The 21131-nt window shown below is 44.3% G+C and overlaps 1 protein-coding gene across 6 annotated transcripts in view; it reads right to left on the bottom strand.

Moving 5' to 3' along the window:
• Positions 1-9553: 9553 nt before the first annotated feature.
• Positions 9554-21131, bottom strand: part of ZNF475 (zinc finger protein 475) — a 57823-nt gene continuing 46245 nt past the window's right edge. For all 6 annotated transcript variants that reach the window (XM_082723394.1, XM_082723393.1, XM_082723395.1 and 3 more), the window contains 2 exons: positions 14358-14538; positions 9554-11431 (listed from right to left, as the gene is read on the bottom strand). In XM_082723394.1, the coding sequence (XP_082579520.1) occupies positions 11280-11431; positions 14358-14538 (333 nt within the window). In that variant the 3' untranslated portion in view covers positions 9554-11279. The remainder of the gene's footprint in view (positions 11432-14357; positions 14539-21131) is intronic.

The following is a 21131-nucleotide window of genomic DNA, read 5'->3' as shown; positions in this document are numbered from 1 at the left end:
AACCCTAAATATTGTTAGAAGAAATTGAAGAGTCGGGGCACCTGGGTATGTCAGTCGCTAGAGTCTGTGGATCTCAGGGGAACTCAGGCCCTATGTTGGACATGGAGGCTACTTTAAAAAAAAGAAGAGGAGGAGAAATTTAAGAGTCTGTGTAGTCTTGGGGCGGGGGAATGGAGAGGCCTTTTAAGCTTGACAATGTACTCAGTAAGCCTAAGTCTAACATACTTGACCACATTCAGATGTTTAACTACTTCCTGGTAAGATGCCTTTCTTCCAGATACAGCGTTGCCTACTGTGGGATTTAAGGAAAGCCCATAAAGCTCCCTTTCATCTCCCACCACACTTCCCACTACAGTGCAGAAAGGAAAGGACTGAGAACCAAGTACCCTTAAACCTAAGCGAGGCCCCACGTACTCCAGGTCAGACCCACCTTTCCTGACCCACACAACAGGAAGTGGTCTTGAACACTGCCTCCTTAATTGGAAGTGGAAACAGCCATTCTCCAAAAGACCATCAGCACTCATCTTGTTGGGAATTATACCCATTCACTTAATACACTTTATCCAGAAATTCAGGCTTCCCAGAGCCTCATAGAGACTCTTATCTGCATACCGATCTGGATATTCCCTAGTCCCACTTTCCCCAAACTTGCACATATCTGTGATTCCCATAATAACTCGCAGAATCTGGTGCAAAATGAAAAGGTGGGGTCCCTGTTTAAAAAATGAGTAGGAATTTTATGATGGTGACAGTGAGACATTAAGGCAAGCATGGGTCCCTTCCGTGTGCAGATGATACACTCAGTAGACTACCCACGTGTTCATCCCTAAACCCTTTCTTAATTGCTTCATAGTTGTTATCAGCAAAACGTAATCTCAATTTCTTCTCTATTTTTTTTTTTAAGATTTTATTTATGTATTTGTCAGAGAGAGAGAGAGACTGAGAGTGCAAGCACAAGGAGGGGGGACAGCAGGCAGAGGGAGAAGCAGGGAGCCTGATACAGGACTCAATCCTAGGACCCTGGGATCATCACCCAAGCCAAAGGCTGGCGCTCAACCGACTAGGCCACCTAGGCATCCCTCAATTTCTTCTCTAAATGTTGAAAAGACTTCTTCTTCATACCCTAATTCATTTTTAGCTGTCCCCTGAGGACACTGCCAGATTCCCATACCCTATATTTGACGGTGCCTGGGGATGGGGAAAGCATCCTCTTTATTCCACGTGCTCTCCCTTTTTAGAACTTTCTCTTCCTTTCCCCAAACTCCTGTTGCTTTCAAACCCATGCCATACATCCACATCACCTGTTACCTCTCCTTGTGCTCATCTGCATACCCCCCTCTGTCCAGCCAACATGGGACCTCAAAAAGTAGGTATTGGGAAAGTTGATCTGCGATGTGTGCAATCATTTTTGAAAACAAAACAAAACAAAAAACTGGGTAGAATACAAATTCGACTTGCCAACCGCATTATAAGAGTAGGCACAGTTTAAGCAAATCACTCACGAGATCTGGATCTTTGCATTCTATATTCCGCATAAGTTTTCTCAGAGAAACGGCCAAGACGTGGCCTGTTGTGAAGCCAAGCTGATATTTATACCCTAAATATTTACGATTTCTTTGAAAAGCTGGCAAGGGGACGAGATGAGGGAGTCACTCGATATGACTTCAGCTGTAAATTCATGTCCCTTTTATAGGTTTGCTGCTAGAGTAAGCAAGAACAGAGAAGCCCGCTGGCCAGGCCATTCCTGTCTTGCCCGGTCAGGATATGTATAATCATTGCTTCCACATGCTGCCCTCTTCTGGCCAGAGTGCTTACTGGTGGAGCGGAGAGACTGGAGCTTGCTTGGGGAAGATGGGAACAGAGGCCTGGATACCACGCAGGAATGACTAGCCACATGAGACAAACGGGGGAACAAAATGGGACAAGTCCATCTACAGCCCCCTTAACCTTCACTGACTCCCCGTGTCTCCTCCTTGATCTTGTCCAATGTCCACCTGAAGAAAAACAGTCAAGTCTTAGAACTCCTCTGACTTTGCTTGAGCAGCTTACTGCAAACTGAGGGCTTGGAAGAGTGAAGAAGGCACCATTGTCAGGGCCCCTCTTCTCCCTCACACATAAACTCCGCAGGCACCCTTTCTCCTGCCTCACCTGCTCCTCTGACTTGCTGTACCCTGTCCCTGTCCACTCACAGCCCACCTGCTTTTGGAACCCGCCCCCAACCCCTGCGGAGCCTTCCTGGGGTGGCACCAGGGTTTTCCCCTCATTGCTAAATGGTATATGGAATTGTTTTGCCACCTGCTGAATCTGGGTTCCACATTGGTGATAGAAGCTGGGAAGGAAGGCTGTTTAAAGAAAGAAGAAGAGACACAGCTCCTTCTGCCAGGGCAAGTAACTATAGAGTGAATTCTGACGACGTCTTTTACAGTGGATGCCACAGTCGAAAGCCTCCGTCCTTCTGGTCTTTATCAGGGGCAACATTACTTCCCAACCCAAAGGCTGCAGATCTCCCCTGCGTGTTTTGCTTTAGATCACATCTAGGAAATGCTGACTGGGGACACGCATACTGGCGTTACCCACCGAGGCTGCTCACGGTCAGAGGCCACCGCCACCAGGCAGACAGCCTGGGTGGGGGGAACAGAGGTATTAATGTGCTAGCAGGCCAATAATGGGCACATGGTTAGGAAGCTGGGGTCTAGAAAACGCACCCCAGATTAAGGCAAAGCCCTTGCCTTATCACGTCGTCGGGAAATCCTGTGGACAGGCCCCCAAGCTGTAACAAGGAAAAACCAGCTGATTTGAATGCAAACCAAACATACCGAACTCTGTAATTCTTGGAGCAGCCCACAGTTCCTGCAGTGTCCTTCTTGGGGTGTCCTTGGGGTCCCCCTTGGGGTGTCCTTCAGGGCCCCAGCTGCCTCTACCTGTTCATTCTCTCAGGGCCAGCTCAGGCGTCCCTCGGCTACGCAGTCTTCCTAATCGTGTCAGCTGCCCTGTCGCCCTTGGCTGCAGGACTCAGGGCCCGTCCACCACCATTGGGCACGAGGACACGCGCTCTGGGGTTATTCACACGCGTTTCCTCGGAGCCTGTTTAATCCTCTAGCCGCGTTCTCGGGCCCTCCAGGGCTGCATACCTCTTGGCTTGGCGGAAACCACCAAGCTCTGAGTCCTCGTTAGATGACGTCACGAATCCCCGCCCCCCGCGTAGAGGATACTGAGGATGAGCTGCGAGACGCACCTGCCGGGCTGATCTGGCGCTAACTGGGCATGCGCGGTGCAGGCTCAAGCGTCTCGCTGCCCCATTTGTCCCTGTGTAGGCTGCGACTCCCCTCCTATTGTACACATCTATCCCCGACCCCAGCACAGACAAGGCCGCCTGAGGATACATAATAAGAACGGGAATATGTGCCAGGAATCTTCAGAACTTAGTAACAGGGACCCTTGCTCCCACCTCCAGCAGCCGTCTCCCAACGTATGGAGTCCCCGACTTAATGTCTCTCACCTCCCTCTGTCTTGTGGACATGTTACTATGATTTCAGTCCCTCCTCAAAAAAGTGGGAGTCCCCCTGAACCCAGTTCTGAGGCCAAAACTTCAATTTCGTTTTTGTCCCGCGCTAGTCCCAGAGGATGAAATATAGTAATAATTCCCCAAAGTTGGAACTCGGTCCTCCGTCAAGGTGGCCACTCCCATGCCCTTACAGAATCGTTCCTCTCTTCTTTGTGACAACCACCTGTATGAAACTGAAACCAGGGGTAAGCTTTGTGTATTAAAAAAGTCCCTTAAAGAGTTTCCTCGAATAAAAAGAGTCTTTCCTTCTAATATCAGATGATGCTGCTAGTATCCTGATAGTGCATATGTCTGCAATTTTTTTATTTACTTTTTTTTTTTTTTTTTTTTTAATAAGCAGGCTCCATGCCGGACATGGAGCTTGAACTCACCACCCCCAGATCGAGAGTCCCGTGGCTTTACTGACTGAGCCAGCCAGGCACTCCTGATCGAAAATTTTCAAACTTTTATCTGTTTTGGCCCTAATTTGCCAAACAATGCCCAGCCTCCTTTGCACTTAGGCTCAGCCATGTGGCTGAGATGTAGCCAATGGGTGTGAGTGGAATGGTGAGCATTTCTTCCAGGTGTGATCCTGCAAAAGTGGCAAATTGCTAACTACATGCTATTTCCCTCTTGTGGCTGGAAAGGAGAGGCTGTCCCTGGCCAACTTTTGAGTGGTCCATGCTGAAAATTACAGAGACTTCATCAGCCTGGGGCCCAGAGTGATTTCGCAAAGACGGGAAACCCCCTAAATTGTCCACTTGGCCAGTGCTCCTTTTAAAGCAAGAAATAAACTTTGGCATTATTTTAGTCATCATGTTTTGGGTCTAGTACCCCAGTTAGCCTCCCCTTAACACAAGCTATGAATGGATACATCAGAGACGCCCCTGCTGAGATGTGGAGTTAGTGGAGGTCTGCATGGTATGAAGATGGACACTTAGAGTCAAGGAGAGGCCTGTCCCCCACATCTTTGTGACTTCCATCCCAACGTTCTGTCTGAAACTCACCACACAAATCTCATTACTTTGGATAAAGACATAATATTCTTAGAAAGATTCTCTTTTAAAAAAATTACATCAGCCATCAAAAGAAATGAAATCTTTCCATTTGTGACAACATGGATGGAACTAGAGCGTATCATGCTTAGCGAAATAAGTCAAGCAGAGAAAGACAACTATCATATGATCTCACTGATATGAAGTGGTGATGCAACATGGGGGCTTAGGTGGGTAGGAGAAGAATCAATGAAACAAGATGGGATTGGGAGGGAGACAAACCATAAGTGACTCTTAATCTCACAAAACAAACTGAGGGTTGCTGGGGGGAGGGGGTTTGGAGAAGGGGGTGGGATTATGGACATTGGGGAGGGTATGTGCTTTGGTGAGTGCTGTGAAGTGTGTAAACCTGGTGATTCACAGACCTGTACCCCTGGGGATAAAAACATACGTTTATAAAAAATAAAAGATTAAAAAAAATAAAAATAAATAAAAAATAAATAAATAAAGACTCTTTTTCATATTTAAAAAAAAAATTACATCCCCTGATGTTACCTGCACTGGAATTAAAAATTTTTAAAAACTACATCACCTGAAAGAGTACATAAAACCATTCCCTTTCATTAGCCCATTGCAGAGATGACTTTGTCAACTTTCTTTCTACAGAACCATCTAGTGAAAAGTTGTGGAAGGGACACAGGCCGTTAAGTCGAAGGGCAGATGGTTGAAGAAGAGCTTGAGGGATATCTGGAGCATGGAGCCCTTGATTTTTCGCTCCAGTGGACACAGAAGCCTAGGAGGCAGTAGATGGGATGTGGGACCATAAATAAGATCCTGGAGAAGCCTTGAGAGAGAACCAGAAGTTTCAATGAAGGGAGAGGAAGGCATTGAAGGCAAACGTCTTACTCAATAATTTTGGCTGAATACCGGTCCCAGATCAGTTGTCAACCCTTGCCCTGTATTTTAAGTGAGTGATTTTGATGGCTCAGCCCACCTTTTAGACCTGCCCACAGCTCTCAGGAGAGCCCTGTGGAAAGTCATCAGCGAACTTTGGGATTTGTTCAAATGTGACCATATGTGCCCTTTCAGGGTTTGGATGTTTCAGCTGTTTTTCAGTCAGGACCTTCCTTAGAGATTCCTCTAACAAGAGCAACCATTTCAGATGATGAAGTTATTTTCTCTCCCTGGTTCATGGAACAGACAGGCAGGTGGGCAGAGCCAGGCCATTGGGGTTATGGGCACCAAACTCAGTGACCAATAATTCAGTGGCATCTATCCACATGATTAGTTTTAAAACAACTGTGTGTGTATGACAATCAGTTTCATGGTTAAAAATATTAACAGGATCGGGCGCCTGGGTGGCTCAGTGGGTTAAGCCGCTGCCTTCGGCTCAGGTCATGATCTCAGGGTCCTGGGATCGAGCCCTGCATCAGGCTCCCTGCTTCCCTCTCTCTCTCTCTCTCTGCCTGCCTCTCCATCTACTTGTGATTTCTCTCTGTCAAATAAATAAATAAAATCTTTAAAAAAAAATATTAACAGGATCATAGGGGAAGAGAGGAAAAAAATGAAACAAGATGAAACCAGAGGGGGAGACAAACCATAAGAGATTCTTAATCTCTGGAAACAAACAGGATTGCTTGGGGGCTGGGGTTGGAGGGAAGGAGTGGTTGGGTGATGGACACTGGGGAGGGTAGGTGCTATGGTGAGTGCTGTGAATTGTGCAAGACTGATGATTCACAGACCTGTACCCCGAAACCAAAAAATACATTATATGTTACTAATATAAAAGTCTTCACCCCCCCCAAAATATTCACAGGACATTAAAATTAACAGTGATGAAACAGAACATTAAAAATGTGCATCCAGATGATGATATGTTGTGAAACACCTGTGTATTCAGGGGTGGTAAATCTTGGAGCCTGTTTCCTTGGGCAATCTGCCCTGGCCAAATTTGGTTGTGTTCTCCTCTCCCTGAGGCCAGCCATGGGAGGCCGGTGTCCCTCACAGATGTGAGCACTGCGGCTCTTCCTGGTAGTTACACTGGTCTTAGCCTACACCACCTGGTTACTTCTATTCGTCGTCTGTGGCTGCCAAAATAAATCACTGCAAACTTGCTGGCTTGAGCAATGCACATTTTTTTTTTTTTTTTGCACCTTTGTTTTCTTACGGCTCTTAAGGACAGGAGTTCAACCCTGGATTCCCCAGATAAAAACACAGGATGGGCAGGGCAGCATTTTCTCCTGGAAGCTCCTGGGGAAAATCGGTTTCCCTGCTCATTGAGGTTGCTGATAAAATCCAGGAATGTGTCTTGTAGGACTGAGGTTCCAGTTTCCTCGCTGGCTGTTGGCTGGGGCCACACTTAGCCCCTGAAAACGTCTCTCTGGTCCTTACACAGAGTTACGTACATCTCTGCCAGCAATGGGATGATGGATCCTTCTTCTGCCGCTGCCTCTTTGACCACCCCCCTTCCCTTCTTATTTCACTTTTCAGGACTCATGCAGTTCAGATTGTCCCTTCCCCCCCACCAAGATAATGAAGACAATGTGAGATCATCTCTCAATCTCTACGTCTACAACCTTAATCCCATCTGGGAAGTCTCTTGTATCATGTGAGATAACATATTGAGGTTTGGGGACTGGCCATCAAGTGTTGGGGGCTATTTTGCCTACCAGTGGCTTGTAGGTGATCGAAGTATTTCAGTGATAGGACCACATCCCTTAATGCATCGGGCAGGTTTCTCTCTCTCTCTCTCTCTCTCTTTTTTTTTTTGGAATCACATTTGAAGTTGAAGTTGATATCTATGGCTTGCTTGATCTCATGTTCCCATAAGTAGAACTGAAAGGTGTTGTCAAAGGTACCCTGGAATCCTATGTTCTCAACAGCTCCCAAAATATTCTTTTTGCCCCGTGTTTTGTCCTATGTTCTTTTGCCCCCCAAATTAGTAGCTAAAATTTAAACCACTCAAGTTTGACTCCAGTGAAATGTCAAGAAGAGAGTTTTCCTGGGTGTAGAGAACATAAGACTTCATTATACTTTTCCTATGAGTTGTGATTATTTAAGTATTTTTGTAACAAAATGTAAGCAGACCTAAGTATAAAGATATAGCATCTTATGATAAAGCATATATGTCCTGGTATATATTCTCTCTCTACCTCCCAGTTTGGCTCCCACTGGAAACTTGACTGCTTCTCCAAGGAGTCTGTTTCCTCCAAGGATAGGAAAACTTCCTATCTCAGCTCTGATCACAGTGCTCACAGACAGGAGACACACACCATTTTATATGAGCCCGATGGTGGGTCACTAGGAAAGTAGTAATTGGTAAAGGAAGGAGGACGGTCGCCATAGAAAAGAAAGGATCCTTCAGGATGTGGGAAAGAATGGGCCTGAACTTTCAGCCCTGACCTGATACAGTATTAAAGCCACACAAGTTAGTTCAGATAAGGGCAGAGAAGAAAGGCTACTAATGTCAGAAGGGAACAAATACAGAAAGACCCAGGTCTGTTCTCAGGAGGGAGACACATTGGATACCTGCTCTCTCACTTTCTCTCTCTCTCTCTCTCTCTCCTCTGCTCTGCAAATGAGTCTGCCTGTCCAGAGCCACAAGAGCTTCTTTTTCCACAAACAGACAAGGGTCAGGATTCCTCAGGCCAAAGCAATGTCTTCCAGAAGCCAGCCCTGAGACCCTAGTTAGAAATACTTGGGTGTCAGAAAATATTCTGAGGCGGCTTCGTGGAGAGTCCCACTAATGGAGCTCTTAACAGATTTGCACTTCACCAGGACTCACAGCAGGAGATCCCTCCTCTCCAGGACCCTGATAGGACTTGCTTGTCAGGGTCCCCAGTGTTCCCTGCTGAGAGGATACCCCCTCCAACTGTGATGCGAATGGAAGATGCAAATGAGCATCCAGAAATCCTGAAACCCTTCCTGTAACCTTAACTAGAGGGGATTTTTTTTTTAATTCCTAAACTTTTATTATTTCTTAATTTAAATTCCATTAATGAACACAGAGTGTATTATTCGTTTCAGAGGTAGAGTTTAGCGATTCATCAGGTGCCTGTAACACCCAATGCTCATCACATCTGCTCTCATTAGCGCCCGCAACCCCGCACCTGGTTACTCCCTTCCCCACCGCACTCCCCTTCTAGAGGAGAATCTTGCAGCCCCAGTTAGTGGAGCCGCGGAGGAGGGTAGTGCAGTGTTATCCATGCCTCTAATAATCACGCAGCCTACACCAGAAACTGCCTGGCTGGGAGTGGACGTGGGAGCCTAGGAGCTCCAAGTACCTTCATCTAGGGTCTGCTTGTCATCATCTAGGAGAGTATCTACCGGGACCATGGCTAGGTTCAAATTCATGGCTCACGGAGGTGCCAACGACTGTTAGATTATTTTCTTCTCATGGTACAAATATCGGCACAGAAGTGAATTAATTGGCGGGAGAGCCGCTGGCAGAGAACAGGCGAGCTCCTTCCTGTCCCTGCGGAGGTTCTGAGGACTTACCTTTGCTGACAGACAGGAACTCTCTGTTGTCGTTCCTACTGTAATTCCATGCAACACTTGCAGGCCAGCTAGCCCCCCCAACCCCCGCAGTCCTGTGACCCGTGTCCAGGAAATTCACCATTCCCCGAGGAAGTGACGATTCCTGCAAGACCCGTTTCCTTTCCCCCTCCAAGGACTCACAGACCTAGTAATGCCTACAGAGGAGTAGTTGACTTGGAATTTTTTTTTTTTTTTTTTTTGTCATGCTTTGAAAGAATGGCTATCAGAATGTCTTGTTAGGACCCCAATTGGCAACCCATTTCAAAGTTGAGGTCAGCATTTTCAGTGTATTTCCCCACTGGACTGCTCAACATCTGCGGAAGGCAGGGTGGCTTTTGAAAGAACTGTGCAAACTTGGGTTTTCACCTTTTCTGTTTAAGAGAAACCCTAACGGGCAGGCAAACAACAAGCATCCTAAAATCCCTACTTGCCTTAGTTACTTAGTGCTGGGTACAAAAAAAAAAGAAAAAGAAAGAAATCACACGTGGCGGATCATTTGTTTGCATGGTCCATTGAGCCTGTGATGAGATGTAGCATACAGATAGCACGGGTACCAGAGAGAATCTGGGATTCCGGGAGTCACGAGTTTGCTTCCCTAGTCCATCCCTCTACTCAAGCCCAGTGTGACCTCGAGTTAGCTTGTTATCTATTTAAATACCATTCCTGAGACATAAAATAAAGAATAAAATAATTAGTGCCACCTCTCCTCCTAGCCTGATGTGAGATTTATTCGCATGGCAGTCTAAGGGGCTCTAAGCACAGAGGCTGATTGATGGTTCACTAACTCCGGTATTAGATGTTGTCAACCGTGCTAGTGAAATGAAGAACTAAACCATCAACAGGGTGTTAGATGCTATGTCTTTCTCAAGAGGATAATCTTCTTTGAGGGTACCTAAAGACTATTTTAAAAGTTAATCTCTTCTTCCTTTGTGACAAAAACAAAACAAAATAATAACGACTGATTAGTGCAATCAACATAACCTAACCTCTTCTAATTGGAGATGTGGGACTAAAATATTAGGTCCAACACATTTTGCTTGTATAATTTGGAGCTGACTGTGCTGTGTTAGGTCATGAATTCAAGGTCTGCAGCAACCCAGTGGATCCTGGATGGTTCTGAACTTCAGCCATAAAATGAACAAAGACCACAAGCAAAACTGCCAGGAGTCCAGGCAATGCAGCGCCGTCCAGGGGAGCAGAATTTCCTGGGCAGAGCACCTCCTGACCCTGGCCTCCTCCCAGGAGAGCCCCACCTCTATGAATGCACATTCAAGGTCTAAAATACAGAGCAGTTGCACAAGCCATTGCCCGGGCAGTGGGTGGGGAGGCATAGAACTTCCTGGCAGGCTTTTAGAGCTCAACAATAAAACACCTATAAGCCTCTCTGAGGCCACAGAGAACTCTCTGGACTTCTCCTATAGGAGGGAAGCGCTAACCTCCACCCACCCATGTGATGAATCACACTGTAGCAGTTTTCTGACATATGAGGCTGGCATCAATTCTGAAATTTCTCTGTAGCATTTCCCGCTCTTGGTAAGGGAGTAGGGGTTAGACATGATCCTAGTACTTTAACTCCTTAGCTCTTTTTTGAAAGTCTTTGCTGTGCAATGATTTTATAGAGAAAAGAAGATTCCCAATCAACAGCTCAATTAAGAGTGTTTCCCTGGGTTGGAGGAAACAGGGAGTGGCACCTTATTTCAGAGAGCACAAGGGTGGGAAGGAATCCAGTTTTTCTGGAGACCAAGGAGTTGCCTGAAATCACCACCTGAACCCTCTTGTTCCCTGAAAAATAATAGGCCTTATTGTGAAATTCAAAAATCCTGCTCAGGAAGAAGAGAAGAGAAGAAAAACAGCAACAGTTGGCTCTGAAATTTCCTGGAGACAAAAATGCCAGCCCTGAGGAGTTGCAGCCCACTTGTAACTCTGCCCCACGGAGTGTGACGAGCCCTCCCTTCCCTTCACCATCGTGTGTCTGCGCGCAAGCACGCAGCTGCTCAGCAAATGCAGAGCGACGGCCCACCACGTCACGGTCATGGTCACGCTCCTGCCACAAGAACCCTGAGCAGGCTTCCCGCTCTAGACAACCTCCAGTGGTCTCCAGGGTTTCTTGTTTCCTCGCTTTACCCCCTTTCCCTCCGTCTCTCCATACCCCAATCTCTCTCAGAAGAATCTAAGTCCTGTAACACTTGTGCTGGGAGAGGGCTTTACTTGGCGGCTTTTGGTTTACAGGATCGTTGGTGAACAATCAGTCTGTCTGGCAGGAAGGTACGCCCACAAATACTACAGGGAACCAACTGGCTCAGGGCACTGGTCCAAGCAGCTTCATTTAAGGCATCAAGATCATAGAAACCTTTGGCTGGAAAGTTAAAGAAGAAAAAAAAAAAAGAAAGAAAGAAAGAATAAGAACAGAAAGAAAAGAAAAAGAAAAATGGTAAAACATGGATTAGTTTTTATTCTGGACAACTATACCCTACTTTTTATGGAAAATATTTTCAGGAAATACCTGTTGACTGAGGGTTTAGACAAATCATACTACTTTTGCCAAAAAAAAAAAAAAAAAGAAAAAAAAAGTACCGCTCCCTCTTGCAAGAGTTGAGTAAAAAGTTAGCTATGAACCAGAGACTTTTTATTCCTTGGATTTTAAAAAGGGGAAGACATTGTTTTATGTGTTATGATATGCATTCTTCACTAATTATTAACATCTTTGCTTACACATTATTATCTTGTAAATACAACTTTTGGCCTTCTTTCAATTGACTCTAAATATAAACTTACAAAGGGAAAAGAACATGCATTTGTGTTTTCCTCTTCTGTAATCCTTCAGTGGAATGTTCTGAAAGGCCCAAACTGACAGTTCGGGGTGAATTTAGGATGAATAATATCCTAAAAATGTATCTTCTCGTCATGGCCATAAACTCAGAGACTCTTTAAATAATTAAAGCAAAGAATGCAAACAGAATAGTTAATCTGACGAAAAGAAGTGTCCTTAAGAAAACAACCAAGACATCTGAGAGATGTATAATCGTCATTGGCAGAGCATAGGAGAAAAGGCATATGGCTTTATTTTAGAAAAACAGTGTGGGATTTAGCTTTAATAAACCTTATTTAAATAGAATGGCTTTAGTACATTAAATTGACTGTGTCTTCGAATCGCCCAAAATAGGCCCCCCTAAGTGTAGCCAGGCACTCAAACCTAAATTGCATACTTTTCTTTTTATCATTTTCACAGCAAATATTTCTTCATTAAAGCCCAGGCAATTCTCCTGTGACCCCCTCCTAATGGTTCACACAAGCATAGCAAAATTTAGATTTCTATCCCGCTACTCCTCATGTTCTTGATTTTACTCCACGGGAAGTTACTCCAGTAGAACTTCGTTTTTCTCCTTTAGACAAACCCAGTATCTCTTTCCATGCAGGATACGAATGTGTATTTTGAGAGCTTTGAAAACTACTGAAAAGGGAATGGCACGGACTTTCTCCTTACTCATACGATGTAACATGGATTCAAAAATTCCAGAGTACCCGTTGGGTCTCACTGGGGAGGATTCATCGCATTACTAAAAGTTTTTGAGTAGGGCTTTGACTTTGGATCTGGAGGAAGGGTTGTCTGGACCCCATGACCACAGGAAGTCCATAGGGTGGGAATGGGAATTCTCTCAGTCTCAAGAGGAAAGGACACCTTCAGAAACAAAAACAGCATGGCACCCAGAGGACGACTGCAGGGAAGTACAGGGATAGGTCCCACCATTTCCATCTGGGGCCAGTAACAGACTATGGAACCCCTCAGGGCCTTCAAACCAGTCGTTTCTCTCTCCTCTTCTAGACTTGTGCAGAGAACGTGATAAAGTCAGAAGTGAAGAGAACATATTTTTAACACAGAATTGCTAGGAAGAGAGTTTCAGTGCGGTAAACAAGGTCTTTGTGGGCAAATGCTCTCATTTCATGGATGGATGTGTTCACCTTGAACACTTTTCCCACCTGAATGATGGGTTCTCCTACTCTTGGCAAGGACTGTGAAGAGTCAGGTCCTGGCAGCCTCTAGAACTTTATCATGGCAACCTAGATTCCACTCTGTGGAAGTTAGAGAACTCTTCTGTGTCACATTTCTGACAAGAGTGCTCTGGACTCATTGATACTGAATGACTTGGAGGTACCCTCTAGTTAGGCAAATCTACAGTTACAGAAAGAGGATTAATGAATTGAATGGTAACTTTCTTAAAACCAAGAATGATTTTCCTTTGAGGGGATCTGCTGAGGAAGTGATGACAGTAGAAATAAGATGAGCGAGGCTGAGTTGGTCTGGCAAACATTTTCTGAACTACTTTGTTCTCGCCCCAAACGAGCAAACAAAGGCTCCATAAAGAGACCGCACACTGCAGTTTACAGGGTTTCATTTGGCGTATGCCGTGCTATACGAAGTATTAATTGCAAAATTTGGAAGATCTGGGCATTGCATATCAATTTCTGGATTTCCAGTTTCCTTTGTGTTAGCAAAAATATGCCCACATGGAGGGGCGCCTGCATGGCTCAGTGGGGTAAGCTTCTGCCTTCGGCTCAGGTCGTGATCTCAGGGTCCTAGGGTGGAGCCCGATGTCAGGCTCTCTGCTTGGCAGGGAGCCTGCGCCCCGCCCCACCCCCCAACATCGCCCACATGCCTCTCTGCCTGCTTATGATCTCTCTCTGTCAAATAAGTAAATAAAATCTTTTTTAAAAAATATGCCCACATGGGAATAAATTTCTTAAAGGTAACAGCAGGAAGCAGGTAGCAGTGATCTCCTTTAGAGAGAGTCAGCATTCTCCCACTCACCATGGTCCCCACCCTCCCTTTTGTCACATGTGGACCAATTTATTCATTTTGCACCCTGGCTGGTGGACCCTGCAAACTGTGAGTCTGCTATGCTGCTCTGTGAACACCAAGTCATAGTCATATTTGAAAACGTGTCTCTAGGTGCCCTCTAAGATTTTTTAAGCTTTGTGCTTCTTAAGTATGAAGTTTGATAATACATGAAAGTAGCTTTTGGGAAATACAGGGAGTGCCAGTGGGTCTCCTTCCTTGCCCAGTTTTGATAATAGTGGCTTTACATCTTAGCGTCTGAGGCCCTTTGGTCAGGCATTCTAGAACTGTTTTTCCTATTTGGTTGTAATCAAGATAGTAAATGTTGCTGATTTCAGTTGTTTGAATAAGTAAGAAAGGAATACCTCTCCTCTAATAAGTTTGGAGAGAAAAGTCTCCCTTACACACTTAAGTCTTTTCTTCTTTTCTCTTTTTTTCAAAAACTTACCAGTAATGGTCCTGACTTCTGGTTTTTTAGGTTCGGGTCTCCTTAACTCTTTTGGTAACAAGTTGTTTTCATTATGCCACTTTTTCAGACATTGTGGTTCGTGGATGGCGATAGACTTTGTTCCATATTCACGACCACAAATGTAGCAGATAACTGTTGGTGGACGCCTTATCATTGTTGGCTACAGGGAATATAAAATATCTGTTAGACAAAGTGCAAGTGTAGAAATAACACTTTAAAATTATAATACATTCACATTAGCTAGATAATCACAGTTTTTAAAATTTCAAACAGTCAGGGAAACTGAAATATTTTTGGCGATTAAGAGAATAAACCACGTCCTCTGAGTGGTTGGGAGTGGGGGAGAGGGTGTGGGTTTGGGAGGACGATAAGAAATTAAAAAGAGATGACCAGAATTCTACAGATTGGTACTTTATAAAATGTGTTTTCTCATTTAATAATTCTTGCTTACTTATCTTCTGGCCATTCTCCCTGCTAGGAGACTATGGAAATGAATTAGGTATGAATCATCTTTTCAATAACATCAGGCTCTAGTAGGCCAATATTCCTGAGAAGTAAAGTCATAAGTGTCATTGGAGAGTCTAGAGGAGACACTGTGTACCGTCCCACATTCCCTCACCTGAACAACTTCCTGTGATTCTAGGTCTTTTTGACCTGGAACAGGCGCCACCCACAGGCAGGGCAGCTCATCTTTCACAAGTGGGAGTTGCTCGATAATGGCCACTTCACCAATCAGGCTGATTCCATGCAGTGTTCCAAGAGCGGGACTGCACCTCCCCTGCTCATTGCCACCCTATACAGACTTCCTTCTCTTCCCTGTCTTCCTCCCTCTACTTTACTGGGATTTCCTGGGGTCACCTCCCCAATGAACTGCTTGAACTCAAGTTTTTTTTTCTTAGCATTTGTTTCTGAGAGAACTAAATCTATGGAAGAGTGAAGGATAAAATGGAATAGGGAGTTTCTGCTTCTGCCCAGGGTATAGAAAGTGACAAAAAAAAGATTGCTCCCACCTAAGCAATAAGAACAAATCAGATAACTTCTGGAACTATAAGTTCTTAGTGTGTTGGAGAATCAAAGTTTCAAAGTACCTCAATGAACTAGAAGGACCACCTGAGTTTGAGAGTGCATCAGCCCGACCAAAAGAATATCTCCCAAGCTGTAACCTTACGTGAGTATGAGGCAGCAGGTGTCTGTCACAGAGAAAAGGCACAATAGCTGAGTGAGAACCCTAGGGAAGGCAGGCATGCAGGAACTATCTACATAAGCCCTCCAACCCACCATGTCTTACACCAGGAACAGTAAGGCAGAGGGAGGTGGCAGTCTAACAAAGCAGAGAGACCCTCATCAATTCAAGAATGCAGGTCCTGCCTAAATCTGAAGGTAGAGCTGGAGAATTAGGGTACCGGATAAGAACAATCTACTGCTGATGGGAAGGGTGGGAACTAAAGGTGGGGGGTGGGGGCGACTTCCTCTGTGTTGTGTGCATGAAGGGTCTGCAGCAGCCCAAGGGTGCAGCAGGAGAACAGGGAAGAGCCTTGTAAGTACAAGGCAGGGGTGTCTTACCACTGGGGGAGTTTAAAGCCTATAGTGCTTTCAGCTTACCTAAAGCAAGGACTGAACACTGGAAATAGATGGTCACAGAATTCTTAGATTTTTTCTGAAACTAATCTTTTAAACATAGACTGTGATATGTTAAACGTGCAAATTTTAATCTCTACAGTAATCACAAACCACAAGCACATGCAAAGAGGCAGAACTAAAAATTCAACATGGCGGGGGGTGCCTGGTGGCTCAGTGGGTTAAGCCTCTCCCTTCGGCTCAGGTCATGATCTCAGGGTCCTGGGATAGAGCCCTGCATCAGGCTCTCTGCTCGGCGGATAGCCTGCTTCCCCCTCTCGGCCTGCCTCTCAAAAAGAGAGTTGTGATCTCTTTTTCTCTGTCAAATAAATAAATAAAATCTTAAAAAAAAAATTCAACATGGGACATAGAATATCAGGGAAAAAAAGGTAAGTTAACCACTTGTCAGAGAAAGATAGGAAAGAAGGAATCAACCAATCAACAAACAAACAAGGACAAGAGGAATAGAATTAAAACACTAAGGTGATAGGCGTGCCTGGGTGGCTCAGTGGGTTAAAGCCTCTGCCTTTGGCTCAAGTCATGATCTCAGGGTCCTGGGATAGAGCCCCGCATTGGGCTCTCTGCTCAGCAGGGAGCCTGCTTCCCTCTCTCTCTCTCTCTGCCTGCCTCTCTGCCTACTTGTGATCTCTGTCTGTCAAATAAATAAATAAATAAGAAATCTTTAAAAAAAAAAACCACTAAAGTGATAGATTGACACTTAAATATATCAATAATTGCCGCAAATACAAACAGACTAAAGAATATAATTAAAAGGTATGGATTGACAGACTAGATTAAAGAAAAAGCTATAGATGAAAAACCCAACTATATATTGTTTACAAGAAACATGTTGTATGAATAAAGACACAATCAGATTACAAGCAGTAGGATGGGGAAGAAGTTTCATGTAAACACTAAGCAGAAGAAGATGAGTATGGCTCTATTAGTAACACATAAATGAAACGCAAAGGTTGCAAATGTTTCTTCCAGTTGTAAAGATCAGGGAAGCCTGAAGGAAGTAGCATTTGAAGAATGCGTGGAGTTTGGATCACAAAAGGTGTTGGAGACAGGAAGCAGCATGAGCAGAGTCTCAGGGACAGGAACCCGATGAGTAGAGAAAAGAGCAACTAATATAAAATACTTACATTAATAATAAGAAATAGTTGCCCAGTGATAAGTGTGGTCTTGAGAACTATCATCAGATAGTTTGGCTTCAGGCATGTTATCAACAACCATGAATGCCATACTAAGATCTGGATTTGTTTTCTAAGTGGTAGGAAGCTATTCAGCAGGGGAATGACCTATAATTGCATTTCTTGAAAATTAGTTTGGCAATAATGTATCTCAAAGGGCTGTGCTGGCAGCATATCTACGAAAACTTGAGCATCCACAGAAATCACGGATCTAAGAGAACATCAGTGGCGATGTCACTTGAGAAAAAGGGGAAACCTGGAAAGGCAGGTTAGAGAAGGAGGAAAAAAGTGGAATCTGTTCTGGACCTGTTGCATTTGATATCATAGTAGAACTCAAACATAAGTCCAGCCAAAACAGCAAATAGAGGCCTGTCATTTAGAATTCATGGGATTCAGAGCTATGCACACAGAGACGATGTCTAAAACCATGAAAATTTCCAGAAAAGGAGCAGATAGAGTATGTACGGAGGGAAAGTCCTGAGAGAATATCTACGACAAAGAGATTGGGCAAAGGAAGTCACAGCCTGGAAAGACAAAGGTTCAAGTTCGTAATTAAAGAAACAGGGCATGGAGACAAAAGATTCAGTTCAGAATTCTGGAAACACTTCTGGTTTCCAGAAAGGCAGTGTCATCGCTTTTGTGCAGTGCCACAGGGAGTAATGGGATCTTGAGGAAAGTCGCTAGATTTGGTTGCCGACAGATGATGTACCAGTGAGTTTTCAGAGTTGAGCTCCAATGGAGGGATAAGGATAAAAACGAAACTGTTTAAAGTTAAGATCAAGGAAAAGAAAAATATACTTTCAAAAAGTTTGCAGAAGGGAAATTTGAGACATAAGTAGAGTTGAAGAAAGATCTGTTTTGGGGACACCTGGGTGGCAAAGTTAGTTAAGCCTCTGACTCCCAGTTTCTGTTCAGGACCTTATCTCAGGATCATGAGATCGAGCCCCACATCAGGCTCTGCTTTTAGCAAGGATCTGCTTGAGATTCTTTCTCTCTTTCTGCTCCTCTCCCCTGCTCTCTCTCTCTCTCTAAAATAAATAAATCTTAAGAAAAAAAAAAAAGCTCTGTTTGGTTGTTGTTTTCGGGGTAGAGGTATCTCAGGCAGAGAGCAGGTTAGGACTGAGAGAAGAAGGCTAAGTATGGGAATGTCTCAGAGGAGGTAGGAGGAGATGTGATCCTCAGAGGTAATTAGAGATGTTAGCCTCCGATGACAAGGAGAAAAAAGAGAGAGAGATCGATTGTCAAGAAGTGAGGCACAGGGGTGCCTAGGTGGCTCAGTGGGTTAAAGCCTCTGCCTTCGGCTCAGGTCATGATCTCAGGGTCCTGGGATCGAGCCCCTCATCGGGCTCTCTGCTCAGTAGGGAGCCTGCTTCCTCCTCTCTCTCTGCCTGCCTCTCTGCCTACTTGTGATCTCTATCTGTCAAATAAGAAAAAATATTAAAAAAAAAAAAAGAAGTGAGGCACAAGAAGGAGCTCCTATGGGATGACTTTAGTCTTCTAACCGTGAGGCAAACCATCTTCAGAGAACGAACAGATTCAGATTCTGGGAAACAGAACAGCAAAAATTATGGGGGTTTTTGCAAAAACAAACTGAGATTCTCTTGGCACCATGGAGAATGTGATACTGATAGTGACTCAATTAGGGAAGACTACTAAGACCCAGTTAGGTTGAGCTGCAAAAAAACTTCAGTGGAATGAAAAGACATTTTCCAGTGTTTGTAAGCAGCACGGGGTGACATGAAAGCAGAAACAAATTAAATTGATGGTGTGGTTTCCTTTGGGGATATAAGACACCATAAAATATGTGCATGTTTGAGAGGCAACTAGCTTTTTACAAAGGTGAATGGGGGTTACACCTGCAGCGTGAGGAGACAGAGCAAAATCACAGTAAGAAGAAAACACGTTTCTGGTTTCTGCATACCCAAACAGAAACGACGATTCTAGAGGAGTAAAGCCACTAAGACACAGCAAGCAAAATGGAAAATGGCGTTACTCCTGAGATGATCCACTTTCTGAAAGATACACGTTATTTGCTAGAGGGGAGATGGGTGAGGGATGAGCGAAATAAGGTAAAGGGGATTCGGAGGTACCAACTCCCAGTTATAAAATACGTAAGTCATGGGAATGAGAAGTACAGGTAGGGAACACGGTCAGTGATATCGTAGTAACATTGTATTGTGGCAGATGGTAACTACACTGGTCTGGGGTAAGCAGTGGGAATTTACAGAATTGTCCGATCACTATGTTGCACACCTGAAACTAATATAGCATGGTATAATATTGTATGCTGACTAGACTTCGATAATTTAAAAAAGGATAATTTAAAAAATATTTTAATTAATTAATTAATCAATTAATTAGAGAGAAAGAGAACGGGGGGGAAGGGCAGAGGGAGAGAGAATCACAAGGAGCCTCTGAGCTCCATGCAGAGCCCAATCTGAGGCTCAATTTCATGACCCTGAGATCATAACCTGAGCCAAAACCAAGAGCCGGATGCTTAACTGACTGAGCCTCCCCGGCGCCCCCAAAGAATCATTTTTTAAAAAGCACATTATTTGAAGTAGAATATTTTTCTTCTATTATTCTATGCTGAAGTATGCCAGTAAACTACATTCATCAAAAAATGCCTACATCGCGTTTAGTCTTCTTTTTTATTTGCTGTGTAACAGGATCTAATGTCTGAAAAGTGACTTTAAAAATATCTGGCAAATTTGAGACCTAAGAGAAAGGCTAAAGCAGAAGCAGTAATTTTCAAAATATCCATTAGTTTCTTACTATTTTTTACAGATTCATTTACTTGAAGATTAATTAAATACAGGCTTTTTAAAGTTTAATATGAGAAGCTCGCCTTTTTACTTTGCGAATAATGAATATTAATATTCCATATGGAAACTATGAGCCAAATCCAGTATTTAACCAAGCATACAAGCCGGATAAATGGCACGGGTCATTAATGGAGACGTTCATGTCACATTGTCAGGTTTCTTTTGGAAGGAAAAATTAGAAGAAAACAGGCAGATCCAGAGGCCAGATGATATGCACAAAATAACTTAAAGGGATGTGGGAGAAAATTAATACCATAAAAAGGCTAAGATGTTCTATATTATATTTTCCAAAGCTTGGTCCATGCTCTATATTTGTGGTTGAACTGTAGTTGAACCTGCAACACACTCCATATTCTTAGGTTTTAACATTTTACTCCTAAGCCTGCTCCAGAGAAGTGTAAGCAACCCAGAACATAGCTGAAGAGAAAAATGCATCCCCTCGGGGTGGAATGGGAGATAAGAGAACCTCTTTTACTTTTCATTAATGTCACCATTGTCCGTTGGAAACTTACAAAGAGAGCGGAAAAAGTTCCATCCCCTGGTCCCTGCCACCCCCCCACCCCACCAGTTTGTTCTTCAGCCTCTTTTCTCTGGTGTTTTGAGCTGGTTGGGGGTGGGGGGTCGATGGAGCACGGAGGGGGAAGAAGCGCCCCAGGGGAAGAAGAAAGGGCACAGGGTCTGTGTGCCAGGACAAGACACAGCCCAGCTAAGCAAGGCAGGCAGGCACACTGAGGATTTGCCGGGGCGCAGCTCGGGGGTTGTCTACCTGGGGTCTTTCCAGGACCACGGATTCCAGGAAACCATAATCAAAGGAAGGCAAAGAGGAAGCCGATAAAAGTTCCAGCAGAGCAAATGGTTAGATCAACAATTTTCCTGTCAACATTTCAGATATCCTTGGGGTGAGGTGTTAATTTTTTAACATTAAGGTAAAAGAATTTTTTAAGAAGTTAATCCCTGATTCTGTGGAATTGTTTTATGGTGGGGAAGGAGGGAGGAAGTTTATTAAGGGCTCATCACAAATTTGCTTTTGCTTCCTGATTTCCTGAGAAAGTCTACTAAGGCTGGAGATGGACAGAGGGCATTGAGCCCTTCAGGGAAAGCTTTCGCATGTGTGTATT

Source organism: Mustela nivalis (assembly GCF_964662115.1).
Source record: "Mustela nivalis genome assembly, chromosome: 3".
In the NCBI taxonomy this organism is placed as follows: Eukaryota; Metazoa; Chordata; class Mammalia; order Carnivora; family Mustelidae; genus Mustela; species Mustela nivalis.
This window is presented reverse-complemented; position numbering and strand designations above follow the sequence as displayed.